The sequence below is a fragment of the Melanaphis sacchari genome, unplaced genomic scaffold (assembly GCF_002803265.2).
Source record: "Melanaphis sacchari strain LSU unplaced genomic scaffold, SCAv2.0 Contig43_pilon_pilon, whole genome shotgun sequence".
NCBI lineage: Eukaryota > Metazoa > Arthropoda > Insecta > Hemiptera > Aphididae > Melanaphis > Melanaphis sacchari.
This window is the reverse complement of record NW_020271284.1, coordinates 1,073,375-1,091,800: the sequence shown is the minus strand read 5'-3', so window position 1 is coordinate 1,091,800 and position 18,426 is coordinate 1,073,375. Positions and strand designations below refer to the sequence as shown.

The window sequence follows — 18,426 nt, the reverse complement described above, 5'->3', positions numbered from 1 at the left end:
GGTGACTTAATTTGATTTTTTTTAGGTGCTAATAACGATATCAGCTATCATAATTATATTATATTTATTATGTATTCAATTTAATTCATATTTGTATTATCTAGTTTTCGGGTATATGGTTCAAAATTTGTACGGAATAATTATATTATTATTATTTATTAGTGTATTATTGTTATGTCGGTTTTGTTATTGTGATTTAATTTTACGATTTATTGTAATTCGATCATTATTTTAAGTATTAAATAAAAAAATATCATTTTCTTTGACATTACGTTATGTGTGAATTTTATAGCTTCAATTTTGACTCGTCCTTTCTTAATGACTTTTATGCGACTCACACTTTTTTCTTTATAAAACTATTATAACTATTATATAAATATAATAATGTATAAATTATAAAAATACTTTAACTTTAACCTTTTTTTAACTTGTGGAACGTCACGTGTGTACTTTTCTGTTTTGATCGGCGTTATCCATCATTATACCATAGAATTGTGCTTTAACATTGTTGAATATTAAATATATCTGAGATATTAGCCGTTTATATTGTGACCCTTCGTCCTGACAAAAATAAAAACCGCGCAACTCCAATTGTGAATACGATTATAAGGCCCCAGTGAGAGGAGGTACGCGCTGTCCTTGATTGTCAATTGAAGCAGAATTTTGTACCAAACCTCCATTTTCCGGTTGTACTTGACCATTTTCAAATGAATAAACGATGACATTTATTTCACCTATATCTTCTACTACGAATAAGGTATAATATGTATCTTCGTAGTCCCAGATGACTAATAATATATTTAATAGTACCAATTAGGCATCGTGGTTAATTTTAATTAATTCAATTATATTTATATATGAATAAATAATAATACTTTTCAATACCTACTGAAACGTTGAATATAAGTTTGTGTACAAATTTTATCATTATTATTTTTACTGTAGATAAGTAAGTACATATATTAAAATTATTTGACACTTATTATGTTTAATTTATTTACTTATTATCAATGAAGAATAATAAAATGTTTATTTTGTGGCTATTTAAAGTTTTATATTTTTATCCAAATGAAAACATAATGATCAGTTTTTAGTTATTATTATATTTATTAATTCACGAAGTCCACATAATTTAATTAAATTTGAGTAACGATTACTAATTAATTATAAAATTCACATGTTTTATTAAACATTTCATCGATAAGCCTTATCATTATTCAAAAATAAGTAACTACTTAAAATGTATACAGTTTTTAAACTAATTTTTTATCATAATTATAATTTTAAGAGAAATACTAAATTATATTAAACTTTCTTGAATATTTATAATGTATTTAATAAAATTTTTAACATTTATATCATATAAAAAAAAACATTGTTTATATTATATTTATAGGCATGGATGCTAATTGTCAAAAATATCTAAATACTTACATCTTTTTATGATATTTTTTTTTTAATTAAAAAATATATAACATATGTAAAGTATATAAAATTATTATTTAGATATAATTTAATATCATATTAGTCTATACGTACTAATAATAATTACAAGGTTATAAATTTATTATAACCTTTAAAAAAACGGTAAAAATTAATTATTAATGTTAAATACCGTTAATAAACTAATAATTTATTTATTTTGTGATCCGCTATTTAAATTGTACAAACCATTAATATCACAATTTGCAATAAATTTGTCATTAGTACGAACCGTAATCCAGTGTAATGAATTAAAGTTATCACGTGTTATCAGAGTAGTAATAATATTCATAGAAAATATTGTATGAGTTTATTATTTTACGCTTGGAGTGGGGGAATCCTTCGGGATGAATGGAAGCATAATATTTTTTACAACTAGTATATATTGTAAATCCTATAAGTGTACGTCGTGAAATTTGTTTATAGTGCTTACCAACTTACTTTCGACAATTTTAAATCAATTAATCTAAATATTAAATTTAAAATCAATAAAAATGGTAAAATATCTGTTACTTTCGTTGTTTGAATAAATAAGTTAATTTTATTGGAAGAATAAGACAAGTATACAGAAACAAGCCGGAGAAATGACCAAAATGTATGTTGATTTAATAATATAATAATAGTATAATATAAGGATATAAATAAAATAAAATTACAAAAAAATAATTTATTATTCAATAGTATAAATAAGACAACCAAAAATTGCACTTTTAATTCATTAAATTTGATAGAATGTCAAGAAAAACTTTAGAAGTAAAATAGGTAGCTATGTTTTCATTCACACTAACCAAAACCTTAAATATTATTTTTTTAGAATTTCATTATTATTTTAATATTAAAAAAAAACAATACAATTCTATAAAATTCATCTATTCGAGGATTAAACTTTATAGAACAATTAAGATTTATAAAATATCATAATTTAATTTAACAACGTTATACAATACAATAAAATACATTAACCTACTATTATTTTTTTAATATAAAATATTTAATTTTTATTATTATTAAATAGTATTAATAAATAATAAATATAAAAATCAGAATATTTAGTATAAACGTCTATGCTTTCCCAATCGACAAAATTTCTACCATTAATATAGATGCATATATATTGCATAAAACATTTTGAGCATTTTTACATAAAGTTGTTAACCGATTTATCATATAATTAAATCAAAAGCTCCACACAGAAGATATTAAGACGCGTCAGATATAAGGAATGTGTGCAAGCTATTCACCCAAGTAAACGTGTGATTTTAATTTACATTTTAATTGTATAAATAATATTTAATAAGTCTTGAATCATAACTAAAGAATAAATTATAAAAAACATCTCAAAATAAAAAACTACTGACTCATTACAGTAGAAAAAAAATCCCCAGTGTAATTTTATTTACTTATATTTTTAAACTTAAACAAATAATTATTTAAAAAAAATATATCAAAGATATTTAATATATTTTAGCTAAATCTAATTAATTTAGTTATTAAAATTAAAAAGACGACATTTTACCCAAATTTGCAGTAGTTTCCATTTAAAAAAAGCACAACACAGCAAATTTTACTTTCAAAATAATCAATTTAACTCTATTATTTCCAATATAAAGTAGTAAATTAATAATGTATATTATTAATATATAACTAAATTGATATATTATCAAGTGTTCAGGAAAGGCTATATGGGTATTTTTTTTTAATATTTTAATTTTAAATAAAATTATAAGAATTATATACTGTACATTTTTTGTAAAATTTAAAATTCCCATAATTTGTTTCAAAATTAAAATTCCAAAAAGTCTTATGTAAGGCCATAGATAAAATTCTTTCCTTTGTACCTTTATATTTTATAATAGGTCAGTTCATTCTAATCCAAAAATAAAAGAATAAAAATATCAATTATAATAAACATATAATTTTATATGAAATGCATTCGTCAAACAGACAATACGTAGACGACGTTTTCTTAAGTTTTAACATTATATTAAAATAATAGACTAGGAATTAACAAATTAATAAGTAAAATTTTAATTAATTTTAATTGTTGAGCAATTTATTTTTTGTTTCTATAAATTCAAATTAATTTTATAAACATTTACTTTATAAAAATAAGTTTATTTTAAATTCAATTCCAATTGAGTTACTTTTACTAATTTATGTTAAAATTTCTTAAAAAACGTTCACACAAAAATGTGTACTTATGTCACTGTCAATTAAGTAAAATCAAACGTATATTAATAAGTTAATTTAATTTAAGCTTAACAGAATTTCAAAAATGTAATAAGCTAATAAACCTTTTAAACTCAACTACAAGTTTTTTAATAAAATCCAAGACAACGATTTATCAACATTTGAAAATTTTATAAATATTATCAAGACAAATGATATTAATAACATTAATAATATTTTTGTTCGATAAAAAAAAATAATTGAAATGTGTAAACAAAAAATAACAGAAAGAAAAAATGTTAATAAGTAACTTGATTAATTTTATTTTACGTAATTCTCACTTTACACCCAACCACTAAAATGTCCATTACTTAATTTATAACTATTTTCCTAATCCTAACTTAAATTTAAAACATTTATTTTAAAAAAGTGAATGAAAATAATTACTTATTACGTTTCAAAACTATCTATGCATCTAAACAATACGAAAATAAATAACTGTTGAACATTTTATGTATTTATTATTATTTCATATCAAAACAATATATTAGTTGCTTTCTTCTGAATCAATTTCAATACAATTTGTAAATAAAATATGTAGCACAAATGTACTTTTTTATTATAACTATGATAGTTAAAATTAAAATAATTTTATCGTTCAATTATTATTAATTTTATTGAGTTAAACTACATTTCCGAGATCATGATAACCTTTTTTACTATTTTACTGTTTACTATCCTTTACTAAGAATTGTGAGTTTCTGGAAATAAATTAACAATTATTAAATAATACAGGAAAATAGTGATAATATATTTCTAGAAAACAGCAATTTGCAATAAAAAACTGTAACATAAGATTATTGCAATCGCGGAAATCTAATTGAACTCTAATAAATTTAAATGTCTGTATACGCCGAAATATAAATGATTCTATAATGGGATCACATATATTCATTAATACTTAATATTGAATTTCACATCAATCCTGAAGTTAATTAAAAATACTGATTATTGAATACAAGTTTATTACAAGTTACTTAACATTTAAGCATTTTCTGTTATATTACTATGAGTACAAATATTAAAAAGTAATGTAAACAATTTGATAACATAATATCAGTGTGTGATTTTTGTTATATAAACATTTTAAATTATCAGTACGTAATAAATGTAAACTATTCATATCAATGGTCAAATGTAAGAATGACATTAAAGTAATATGTACCTATTCTATACAGTATGATTCTTTTTACAGCAGCTACTGATTATCTCATAAACTATTAACGTATTTGAAAACACGTGTTTGCATAATTTGAAACCATTAAAAAACTATAATTTTTGAAAATAATATTTTCATGATATTTTTAATCATCATAAGTTATTACACTTTTAGAAGAATACCTTTATACGTTTTTAATTTCATTCCAATTCTGAATATTTTTATGTGAATTTTAATAAACAAAAAACGAATATAAAATAATTCTCATAAATATAAAAATTTTGTCGAAGTTTAATAAAAGCAATATCCAATTTAAAAAAATGACTATGATAAAAACTATTAAAATATTTAAATTTTAAATTACTTCAAATTATGTAAAAATAAATATTTTCATAACCTTTAATAGTTTTTGAGAGTAAGTGATGTAATCTAAATGAGTATTCATTGTTGAAATAATCACCCAGGATATCTGGTACCCACATTAATCTGTTAGAGAACGAATGTTTTAATATAAATTATAGGTACAAAAACTTTAAAATATTAGTGTGTAAAAATGACAAGAGGTGAACCATTTCAATAATAAAAAAGCGATGAAATTCGACCAAGACTGCGCAGGTTTGATTTCCTCAAATAAGTGTAATATTTTGTCATTCCTTTGCTCCTTCTGAAAACGTCTCTATCGATATTATGGTAATTAATAATAAGCTTTATTTACCGTTCTTGATATCTATGTACATCCATCAAACTGTTTCATAAAACAACACGAGAGTAACCCATCTACCATCTAAAATTTGATGAATCAAACGAAATATGTCAATACATTCTTGTATATAATTAAATACGATTTGACCAATAGCGGGAGATTTTCCACTTTTTTTCTAACTGAATACTGGAATTTCTCTTTATCATTTATTAAAAAATTACTCCGATGGACATTCAATAAATCTACAATCGGCATTGAAAATTAAACTTTTAGTAAAGAAGTGCTTAAAAATAATTTATCAAATTAATATTTTATTTTATTTTTACTTTTCTTCGATAAAATATTATTTGTAAGTAAATTTTAATTATACCTACCTATACCTTAATTACTAAATTAGAAATTTATTGTCAAAAACATTGTTTTAAAATATTTTATAACAATAGTATAATTATTATTACCTATAGTTAAAATTTTTTTTTTATCGGAATTAAAAAGTATTTTTATCTAGATTTACCTATTTTATTATTATAGATAACATTATATTGTGTTATCTAAGCTTAGAGGAACTAATTATCTCTGATAATAAAATTATTATTATCTTACAAAAACTGGTGTTACATATAACATTTATTCAATTTTACGTGATTTTTACAGTACGTGTGTAATAGAATAATTATTATTAGTACATTACTTAGACCTAAGTCAGACCTTGTAATGCATAAATGTTAATCATGTTATTTGCAAATTCATAAATTGTATCTAAAATATAAAATATAATTTTAATCAAATTATTTAAACTTTGTATGATTCATTCAAGAAAGTAGTGTAGCATCAGTAATTTTTGGGTCATTTTGTACACATACAAAACTCTCAAAGCACAAAATTATAAATATAAATTATTTACTGTGGGGTCTTGATTAATATTGAAAAATCAATTTTGTTCTTTAAAATGTTATTTTTATTTCCAGTTATAAAATAGTACATTGTCAAATCGTATGTTACCAACCACTATTACCTGTAACTATATTTAATATAATATATATATATATATGGGTAAGCAAGCATAATTTACAATTGAATAATATAGAAAAACAGCAATTTATCGGATTTTATCAAATATTTGCTCGAATATGCATAAAAATAACGAAATATGCAAAAAAAAAAAATAAATAATGAAATTAAACTTGATTATTTCCTGTTTTAAATAATATTGTATTGTAGACCGAAACATGTAAGTCGATAATAACTACATTTTTAGAGATTTATAGTGCTGAGACGGCGACATTATATTTATCTTTACTATATGTCTGTACTATTCATTTGTAAACTATGCTTGCCCAGTGTCCACCTATCTGCATAACAAATAAATTATTTTAAAATATTATGCGTAAACATTTAAATATACACATGTGTATAATAATATTATACCATTAATTATGTGTTTTCATTTAAAATAAATAAAAACGAAAATTATCATTTCCCCGACGCGTTGGTAGTTATATTATATTTAATTACTTTACATTACATACCTATCATGTTTAATAAATAATAATAATTATTATTATTACTAAATAAATATGTAATTATAATTAGTGTACATTGTATTGTTATCAATACGTAGACTTTATGAACGCCGATATTGCGAACTTGAAAAGACTTATTAATGTATTTTGTGTAATTTGTATATAAATATATGATGTATATTTGCTATTGTTTATATAAAATTGAATAAATAAAACGTATATAATATAAATTATTCACTAAACTTCAACCTTTACTTTTCCCATCACATTTATTAAGACATAAATTAACAGTAATTGTATTATATTTAAATTGATGGATAATGTATTAACAATTAGAAGATACACAGACTATATTAAAATATAGATTGTGGTACCTTTATAATATATAACCATATATATGACAACGAAGTGAATCGTCATTAAATAATTTTATTTTTAATCATACACAAGCGTTATTTATATGGACTACGAATTACGATGGTTAGGTAAAATATAATTGCATGAAATACCTATTACTTAATATAATGTATAATTTATTCATACCTAACTATATAATAATTATTATTTATTAACTCATACTGAGTCGATCAATATTTTTAATTGAATTATTTTTAAACAGTACTTTATAACAGTGTAATAATATAATTAATAATAATCGATTTACCGATGACAATATAATATTAAGTATCCAGCCAAGTCAAAACTCAACTATTTGATGTGTTTGTTATAGTCTACAATTGATCCATTTAGGAATCTAAATTCATAATTTTTAAGCGTTTTTGAAAATACTTTTCACATAAATTAATGTCATAGTAAAACAATTACGAAAAATTTACATTCTTACATTTTTTTTTTTTTATCATTAAGCCAGTATTTTATCTTTTTGAATGACAATATACATTTTGAATTTCATATTCCAAAGCAAAATGTTTTTGAAATATTTCCAACTTAACTACGTATTTATTCAAAATCTGATTTTTTGGAAAATATTTTGTTAATTGTAAATTTCAGATAATTAAAAAATAATTATTTTTACAATATTAATGCATCTAAATTGATATTTGTCCGAAAAATTTCTAAGTTATTAAACCTTATATAATAGACCTTTTCATAATAGTTTTTTTATAAAATACATCGTTTATTTAATATTAAATTTAACACTAATTACTCTAACAATTTTTACAAATAATAAAATGTCAATTATTTTAACGCTATAGCCACATATTCTTAAATCTATTAACATTATGGATTATTTTTAATACAGAAAATTAAATAACACATAAGTTATAAACTACTATTTGAATTTCCATTTATATATCCAAAAATATTTCAAAAATTGTTTCTAACAATTTTCAATAATTAAAGAGTACCCTATCTAGTTAACATTACAAAAAAAAAATTGTAATTTATTAACTCCATACTTTAATTTTATTATTATTATTTATTATTATTATTATTATTATTTTATTTTTTTTTTTTTTTTTTTTGGTTATCTGTGTATTAAAATTACACTTTATAGTTATACTTTACTATATATTATAAGAATATTAAATAATGTTTTTCTCTCGCTCACTTCCAGTTCCTTCCATGTCTACCGGTTTTGAAATGTTCGGTTAACACCGCGGCCACTATCAGTTTAATATAATATATAATATTAAATATTAATATATTCACAAGACTACAGTTAATTTGTGCCCCAGAGTAATACATTTGCATCCCGAGGGATGTGGACAGATGCGTCCGAAATATAGGTACTACCTGCCGATTTATAGCCCATATGCGCCCATTTCGCATACAATGTTGCTATAGTGATTCATAAAGTGAACTATTTATATCTTAATAGACACTTAGATTAAGTAGATTAGTAAATTAGTAGATTATAGTAATTAAATAATAATTGTCTAAATAATATAGTTTAAATTTTATAATTTTGTCAACATTTTGGGTTTAAAAAAATTAGTTAATAACTAATATTAAATCCAGGATTTCTTAATTCAACAACACTTAATTAATTCACACTAATTTATTTTTATTTATTGAAGTCAAAATTCATCTCACATAAAATAGTATAAATAATATAAACATTTTAAATTTAAAAAAAAAAAATGTCAAAAAATATAACATATGGTTAAGTACGTACAATTATTATAAAAATTAACACTTATATTTTTTAACACATATACTATATAATAAATATTTCATGATAAATAAATAACTCTGAATTCGATAATAGGTATCTATAAGAGTATAACATACAAATTAAAAATAGTTAAAACTGGCAAAAAATATATTTATATATATATATATATATAATAGTTATAAACTAATAAATTATACAGAATTGTATTATAGAATACAGTTTGGAAACGTTGCATGGTTTTAACGCATTTTTATTAAAAATACTTCGGGCGCAAATGGGTTGCGTCGATTCACAACACTCGACGAAAAATTAAATTAGATAAATTAAAAGATTTAGAATCAGTTGAGACAAGTATATATCAGGTAAAATTTAACTTCAGAATATAAAATGAAAAAATATAATAAAATATTAAATAAAATGTCAAGGAAAACAATAAAAAGACATTTAAAAAAAACGTACATTTTCAATCATACCCGTAGAATCTTCAAAGTTTTTCAGAGAAATTTGATTGATAAAATACTACACAAACACATCACAAGATAATAAAAAAAGGTAACCCAAATGCCTCTAATATATTACAATATTTTAAAATCATTCATCCACACAGATAGTGGTTAATTACCCAAACACATAACAATTTTTATAAGTTCGTCCAAACGCAAACCGTGCTATGTAAATTTAATATTTATCACCCCCAAAATCTGTCACTCGGAGCTATCGCACTCGTCGCACCCCCCTCTCCTAAAAGCGGCCCCGCTTATAGATACTATCAATATTTACTTTTATTCTAAATAATATATTCTATAACTATAATTATTTGTATTTATTTTTTTTATTTAATAGCTACTAGTTAAAATTAAATTATTTATTTTATTATTCTTATTATTATTATAGAACGATCGACATTGACAAGTTATTAGAAGAGGTGGGCGAATTTGGAAAATATCAAAAACTTTATATATTTTTTCTCGGACTGACGTTACTATTCACGGCGTCGTCCACCATGTCGTTTGTGTTCACTACGGGAGACATGAACTACAGGTTTTTTTGTTTTGTTTCTACCTACATGAAACACTACCCTTGCCAGATTTAAGTGGAAACATCCGATAGTTGTTTTTAATTATCTCATTAACTCTATGTAATTAATATCATAATATTAATTAAATATGAAAACCATAATATTAAACATATTTTTTTAAATTTTTGATTAGTGAAAATTACTTTAAACATCATCAACATTATATATTTTATTCTTATTACATTAGTTTTAATTTTTACCAGTTCATAAATCAAATGGAAATTGGTGTACATACTAATACTTAAATATACTTTTAAAATATATAAGTTAAAATCTGAACTTGTGTTCAAAAAACACAAATCGCACATGCTACCTCAATTCTATGTTTTGAAATCAAAAGCTCTAAATGCATGACATATATTATAAACCAATGACTCGAGACTAAAAAAAAAAGTAAACTTTTATGTTTGAAGTAATTTTATTTGCTGAATAATTTAAAATAAAATCCACTTGAGTTATTACTTATAGTTGTATTATATTAATAATTAAAAGGGAAATAAAAGTATTAAGAATGATCGGATATTCCCTCTTAAATGATCATCACTGTTTTTTTCACTTTTTTATCCGCCGTGCAGATGTCTGATAGAAGGATGCGATTCGACTTCTGAGACAACGGTCGAATACTGGCCAGTATGGCTGAACCGGACTGTCCCATTTGATAACGACGATCATCGGCTGGCTAAGTGTTCACAGTACGTACGAAATAAACCGAACGATACCAAAAAAACTGACGAACGCATCTTCCGATGTGATGACAGTGATTTCAACAAATCTTTGAGCGTGCAGTGCGACGAATTCGTCTTCGAATCCGGTGGGGAGACAACGATAGTTTCTGCGGTATCTAACAATATTCATATATATAAATTTGATTATACTATAAATTATAATAATACGTATACTACTACTGTGCCGCAATGATAAACATGGAGGAATTTTGGTAGGCTTTTTAAGTATATTAGCCCCCAAAATTTTAGATCATCTTAATTGACTTAATTTCAAAAATATTATATATAATACTTGACACGATTTTTAAAAATAATATTTATTGTTATCCACGTCAGTATGTTACTCAAATCTATTGTGTTTATCATATTAAATTTGTGGTAAATACTAAATAACGATGGTAATACTCATATTATCATTTTTATAATTATTTACTATAATCTTGTTTCATATCATCACGTTAGGATATACTTAAAAATAATAAAATTTTATGTTGTATTTTATTATTACCAAGTGGTGAATTTTAGAAATTATTGCCAAAAAACCATATGAAAATTATATTGAAATTATGAAACAAGCCCATTTTTCATTCTTGGTGATTGTAAATTTTGAAAAAAATTCTTCAAAACACATGCCGTGTTAAGTTACATATTCTAATCTAACCATGAGTTCCACCTATATGATCATGGCACTGTCTATACTAGTATTCTATTTCATAAATCATAATTTATAATATCTATAGGTATATAGTATCGATCGATAGTTTAACGCGACTATTATGATTTTTTTAAAACAGTTCAACATATTTTGCAAAAACAACAAATGGAAACTGACAATCGTTGGGACCCTCAACAACATTGGTCAGTTTTTCTCGTTACCCATATCCGGTTTTTTGTCAGACAAGTACGATTAATAAAATATTTAATTAATAACAACTAAAAATAATTAATTGGTCATTTGTGTTAAGGTACGGCAGAAAAAATATTATTATCATCGGAAGCGTATTAGCAGCAACATGTGGTATTTTACGTGGTCTGTCAATAAACTACACCATGTTCTTGATATTGGAATTTTTCGATGCTTTTTTTTCCGGTGGAGTTTATAGCGCCACTTTTATAATGGGTAATAAAAGATTTAGTAAAATTTAACTTGCCACAATTCAAATTATAATTAAAAACCTATTTACGTTTATTTGCGCTTTGGCTTTTTGAGTATTTTTCAAATAATAGGTACGCTTATATCTTAAATGTATAGCAAATAAATATTTAAGAAAATCTAATAAATGTCTAATTATACAATGAAATAATATAGCTGTAATTTTCATATTCCACTATGTACATTTTAAAACGAAATCAATTAATATTTTTTGTTAATTTCATTAAAATGCAGTTTAACTACATATGCTTGAATACCTATCACATATTTATTACAAGCATCCAATTTATTATATATATATTCAATATTATTTTTGTAACTAATAGGACAGAATGTTTTTAAAAAAAAAATGTATCCAATAGGTATCGGACTAGTTGGTGCCAGACACAGAGTTTTTGCAAGTACCGTTTTGAGCGCTTACTATCCAATTGGCGAGGCATTAGTTGGAATATTATTTTGGTACGTTCAAGACTGGAGGAAATTCTTGATATTCGTTAATTTACCGGGATTGTGTTTCGCATTGGCCTACACGTAAATACAATTGTATTTGAATTACTATCAATTCTATAAATAAACACCTACAACCAACCTTTTGCGTACACTTCGATACTCTAATACATTACTATAAACCGTGATGCTTTGGCATTTGTACACAGAATTATTCCAGAATCCGTTCGATGGATGATCGCTGCTGGAAAAATCAGTGAGGCAATAGAAGAATTGAAATACATTGCAAAACTCAACGGAGAAAAACTATCGGAAGAAAGTCTGAGAAAACTCGAAACGTTTAAAAGCACCAATGAAAAAGAGATCGAAATAGTAAATACATACACATCCATATTTTGATTATCTAACGATAAAAAGCGGTCCTAGAGTAGATCAATTAAGATAAGACCTTACGTACATTTTAGGAACCAATTGTTCACCATTGTGAAAAATGTTTAATATATAAATATATCTTAGTAGTTAATAAAAATATAGTTTCTATATTAATTGAATAAGTAACATTTAAAAAAGTGATGAACTAAAGATTTCAAAATCAATTAACAATTATAATAATAATTAATAAGTAATAAAGAATATACTTTAATATTTATTTCAAGAATTTCTGTTAAAATTTCAATTAAAAAATAAAATAAAAAATAACCAAAGACTAAAGCTAAAATTTATATATTTAAAAAAAAATAGTATTAGATATGTCTAAATAGGTGCGAAACTATTATCTTATTAAAACAGTGAATATTTACCTTGTAATATAAATAAGTATACCGTGAAATATCCCTTAACGAGTACATCTAAATAGCGTACATTTTTATGACAAGATTAAGATAATTTTTATCGTAATCTTAATATACCTAAGTACATTTTATTAAAATTTTCGTTTTCCACATTATTATTTTATTATAGTAATGTTAATTTTTTCATTTACCCCTCCCCCCTCTCTAAATAGTGAACACCTCCAAATAGTAGACAAAATTTCAGTGACCGAGAGTGTCCAGTATTTACAGGTTTCACTGTAAAATAGTGTTAATTAAACACGAATTTATAAATGATAATATTGCTTAATAATTTCTATTATACAAAAAATAATAACAATATTTTTGTACTTATTCGATAAAACAGTGCATCGAAATTTTTTTTTTTTATGCCACACAAAACCTAGAGCCGCTTTTATCTGGCAATTTGATATTATGTTTATTATATTCTATTGTTGTGTACAGGAGGAAATGACGAAGAGAAGGACGACCAGCTGCTCAAGCCAGCAAGCGTTTAAACGTGCTATAACTTCTAAGCGCATAATATTACGAGTAATCAACTGTTCGTTCTGTTGGTAAAGTACATATGAATTATATTCCTGCATTGTATCATTTATCTTCATTTTTAATTATTTTATATTGTGGTAGATCATATTATTATATATATTTATTCAAATTATGTTTCAAATAAAACTATGGAGAAAACTAAACACTGCATAGGTATTATACATTTGATATTCTCATACTTGAATTTGGAATCAATATTATATTGAAGTATTTCTTAACTATCATCCCCCCTCCCACCACTTTTCGATTAATTATAGTTTCACCAACACCAGTTGGTACACCACTGTAAAAATTAATTTTCAATGATTATAAAAGAGTTTCAGATTATAATAGTATGGTTAAATTTGTGTTACTACATAATATATTATATATATTATATTAGTTTACATAATAATAATAATAATAATAATAAACGAAAATATTTCTTTACAAAATAAGTGCATCCTAACCTATAACCTATACACACCATCTTAATGTATCTCCGTTAATAATATATACAGCGATTACACCTAAAAAAAAAATGTACTAATTAATACAAAAGTATTCCATATTTCTGTGTATCGTTTATTACTATTATTATTATTATTATTATTATTATTATTATTATTGTTATTACTTTTGTTATTATTATTATTATTAATATTATTATTATACTCAGGATGATCAACACGCTCATATACTACGGTCTGTCGATGAGCTCGGGTTCAATAGTGGGAAACCGGTACTGGAACTTCATTCTGTGCAGTCTTGTTGAAATCCCAGCGTTGTTTTTGGTGATCAAAATCATGAACAACTGCGGCCGGAGAGAGTCGCAATGCGCCACGCTTTTGGTGTGCAGTAGTCTGTGCATCTCGATCGCGTTTCTCCCAAAACGTAATTATTAATAGTATTCAGTGACCGTTAAGCGAGTGGTTTTTATTCTTCTCTGACCGCTTTATAATACTCGTGTCACTACAGGTGTTTTCTTGTCAGGTCCAGATAGATGGGATGGGAAAAATGCATAATATTTCAGAGAATCATAAAGCTCAACAACAATAAGCTATTATTTACATAGGCTCCTGATATGAAAATTTACAATTTGCACGATCGTTGAGAGTCAAAAATAGCGTTTGTAATTTGCACCAAAACAAGTCAAAATAAGTATCTATGTAATCAAATGTTTGTCGGTAGGTTTCTACTCTGGTCAGTCTTAAGACTTCAATAACAATAATTTTTCAGGATTTCTAATAAATTATCCATTAATAATGCAAATTACAAACATAGGTATTTCAAAAAGTTGATGCAAATTAATAATTATTACATATTATGTTGTTTATATTTTGATTAGTTTTGTTGCAAATTGACTACAGCCCCTAATATACCATTGTACATATAATTCAGTAACAGAAGACTTAATAATTATCGATTAGAAAATTCAAATATTTTACTAAACTATTAACATCAAAGACCTAAAATATTTAAACCAGTTTATAGAACATAATAATAGTATCTACTCAAATGATACATAATATGGTATTTTATCTTCTTGGTGTACTTAACTGTTCGTATAACACCTATTGGTCATGGGTTGTGGTGGAGTAAACTGTGGATACCTAGTGGCCTTTTTTAATATTGACTTTTTGTTGCCCATGATGTAGGTAATATCGTAATGATATACCTATTATTATTTTCCGGCATCAACATATGATCAAATATTGTTTTATTTTTAGACGCGGTTATCTTAAATATACTCCTTTACCTGATTGGAAAGTTTTCCATAACCATTTCCTTCGTAATACTGTATATGTACACCGCCGAGATGTTCCCAACGGAAATTCGACATTCTCTGCTTGGTATATGCTCCATGTTTGGCAGAATCGGTTCGATGATTGCACCACAAACTCCATTATTAGTACGTATACCTATGATTAATATATGCACCTAGGGACGTACAATGAGGAATAAACGAATCAATCATGGCCTTATTTTATATAAAAAAATATTTATTTTTTTTTAAAGTTTTAAAATATAGCATAATTGTTGTTTACAAAAATATATAAGTAGTACTGACTACCACCTAGTTATTTTATTTTAATACACGTTTCACTTGTTATAAAATATAATTTCGGCAAAAAATATGGTTGTACCGGCAATAAATCAATTTTAAAAAATACAACTCACTTCGGGTATAAGTAAATCTAGGTACCTGTTATAGAAAATACTTTTAATCACTGATCTCACCATCACTTATTAAATTACGTCATAGGTGTATACAATAATAGAAATGTTTAAGATCCTTTCTACAAAAACACAATACCAAAGAAATAACAGTGCAACACGATTGCGCACCTTTTACCTAATTATCTTTGAATTCTTGCCTCTATTAAAGGTTTTAATTGCCCATAAAGTCGGTGGAAAAGCGACATCAAATTATTTATAATTATTAAGTATATAATTAGTGAATTCAAAATTATCAGAAGGACTATTTTCAGTTAAATAAGCAAAAGCATCTTCTACATCTTCCGAGGGTAAACATCTAAGCAAAAAAAATTGTTTCGACCAAACATTTAGTACAGATTTTAAACTATACATTTTTAAATTATAACCATTTAATTCAACAATATAAAATTAAATTAATTTTATGCGCAATCGTGTAGTTTTTTTTCGAATATAAAAAGGTAAAAAGTGCGCTATTGTGTTATGCTCAAAAATAATCGGTATTTAAATTACCAAAAAAAAAAATTTAAAAAAATAGACTTTCAAGTATAGATTTAAACCTTATTTTATTAACTTAAATTCAGTTATTTTAGTTTATAAAATATTAAAATAAATTGTATTAAGCGTGTTCATTGAACATGTTTAATAACAATAACTCATAGATCGTTGCTAAATTTATTTAATTTATTAATGCCTAATAAATAATAGATATTAGCTAAGTAGATAGATACGTGTAAAAACGATTAAATAAATCAGCATGCTCATTGACTGTAAAATGTTTAATTTCAATACCTACATAATATACTATAAAATATTATTTTATGATTATCATTATGTTTAGGTTACTTATTTCGGTGAATTGTCGCCATTACTACTCTTCAGCGGATCTGCTCTATTATCTGGATTACTCGCACTACTGTTTCCAGAAACTCTCAATAAAAAAATGCCAGACACAGTTTTGGAAGCTGAACAAATTGGCAACTCCTCCAGTTGATTTACACCTATCTACGATGTTAGACTGTATATTTTTTCAAACACATAATGTTATGTCTTAAAAAATCTTAAGAAAAATTAAAGTCAATTTAATTTATTTACATAGGTAATAATTTATAAGTTATTTTGAAGTTAGATGTAATATGTTTAAAACAAAACGTCGTCAGACTTATATTGACGCAATGTAAATATATAAAATGTTTTTTGCTTCGTTGACATTTTGACATACATTCATACAATATAATTGTGTTTATGTAATGTTTTGAAAAATGTATTTTTAAGACTTATCTGAAAAAAAAATTCAAAATATTTTACACTATTTTTACGTGGATTTATTTTAAACGTGTTTTTGAAATAGAATATAATAGGTACTGAATAATAATTATTCTACTTAACTATACAATTAATATCACTATACAGTATTTTTTAAATTTTTCTCTTAATGTTTTAACTTCAATTATTGAGGATATTAGCTTACAAAAACAAATAATTATTTATATTATAAAAGTGTATATAAAATGCAATGTCTAAATAAAGTTTTGCATAAAAATTATTTTTAGAAAGCAAACTTTCCATAAGTTGTCCAAAATTTCTAGGTTTATTTTGTCAGTTTTACAGCTAAATTTTCTCCTCAGAATAGAATCAATACTAATTTATTATTTTCTAAGCATAGTTTGCACTACAGTTAAAAATTGAAACCTAACTAGTTACTGCAAATGACATTTTCTTTTTTAAAAAGAGCGTTTGATAGCCTACTAAGCCAATTTTTAACACTTCTAACTAATATAATATAAGTTTGATACCTAGTTTTGATTATTTCAGTTACAGCCTCTAGAATACTATGGTAGACTCATTAGATACATAGATTTTTTAGATTAATACCTACTTGGGTGTTTTTGAAAAGCTCTTTACATTGATTAAAATATAGCCAATATAAGGATATTATTCATGATATTACCTATTCAAGATATTATTCATGTTGAATTGGATAGTCTTCATATAGGTTAGGTTACCATTAGAGTGTTAGAGTGTATTTTATATTTATTTTTAAGTATTTTTTTGGTAATTTAAGACCATGACTATACTTAATTAAATTGATACAAAAATTAAAATTTCGAATTTGATGCTGTAGGCCAGGGGTCACCAATTAATATTTTTGAAGAGCCTCATTAGGAATCTGAAAATTTTTTGCGGGCCATCAAAATTATAAGTACATATTTTA

The 18,426-nt window shown here is 24.3% G+C and overlaps 1 protein-coding gene across 1 annotated transcript; it reads left to right on the top strand.

Annotated features, from left to right (window-relative positions):
• Positions 1-1,882: 1,882 nt before the first annotated feature.
• Positions 1,883-17,383, top strand: LOC112597686 (organic cation transporter-like protein). The gene is made up of 11 exons (XM_025343848.1): positions 1,883-2,077; positions 10,131-10,277; positions 10,890-11,151; positions 11,834-11,940; positions 12,005-12,159; positions 12,555-12,723; positions 12,849-13,011; positions 13,914-14,023; positions 14,674-14,888; positions 15,725-15,906; positions 17,053-17,383. The coding sequence occupies exons 1-11, from the start codon at positions 2,067-2,069 to the stop codon at positions 17,203-17,205; spliced, it is 1,674 nt and encodes a 557-aa protein (XP_025199633.1). The 5' UTR covers positions 1,883-2,066; the 3' UTR covers positions 17,206-17,383.
• The last annotated feature ends 1,043 nt before the right edge of the window (positions 17,384-18,426 follow it).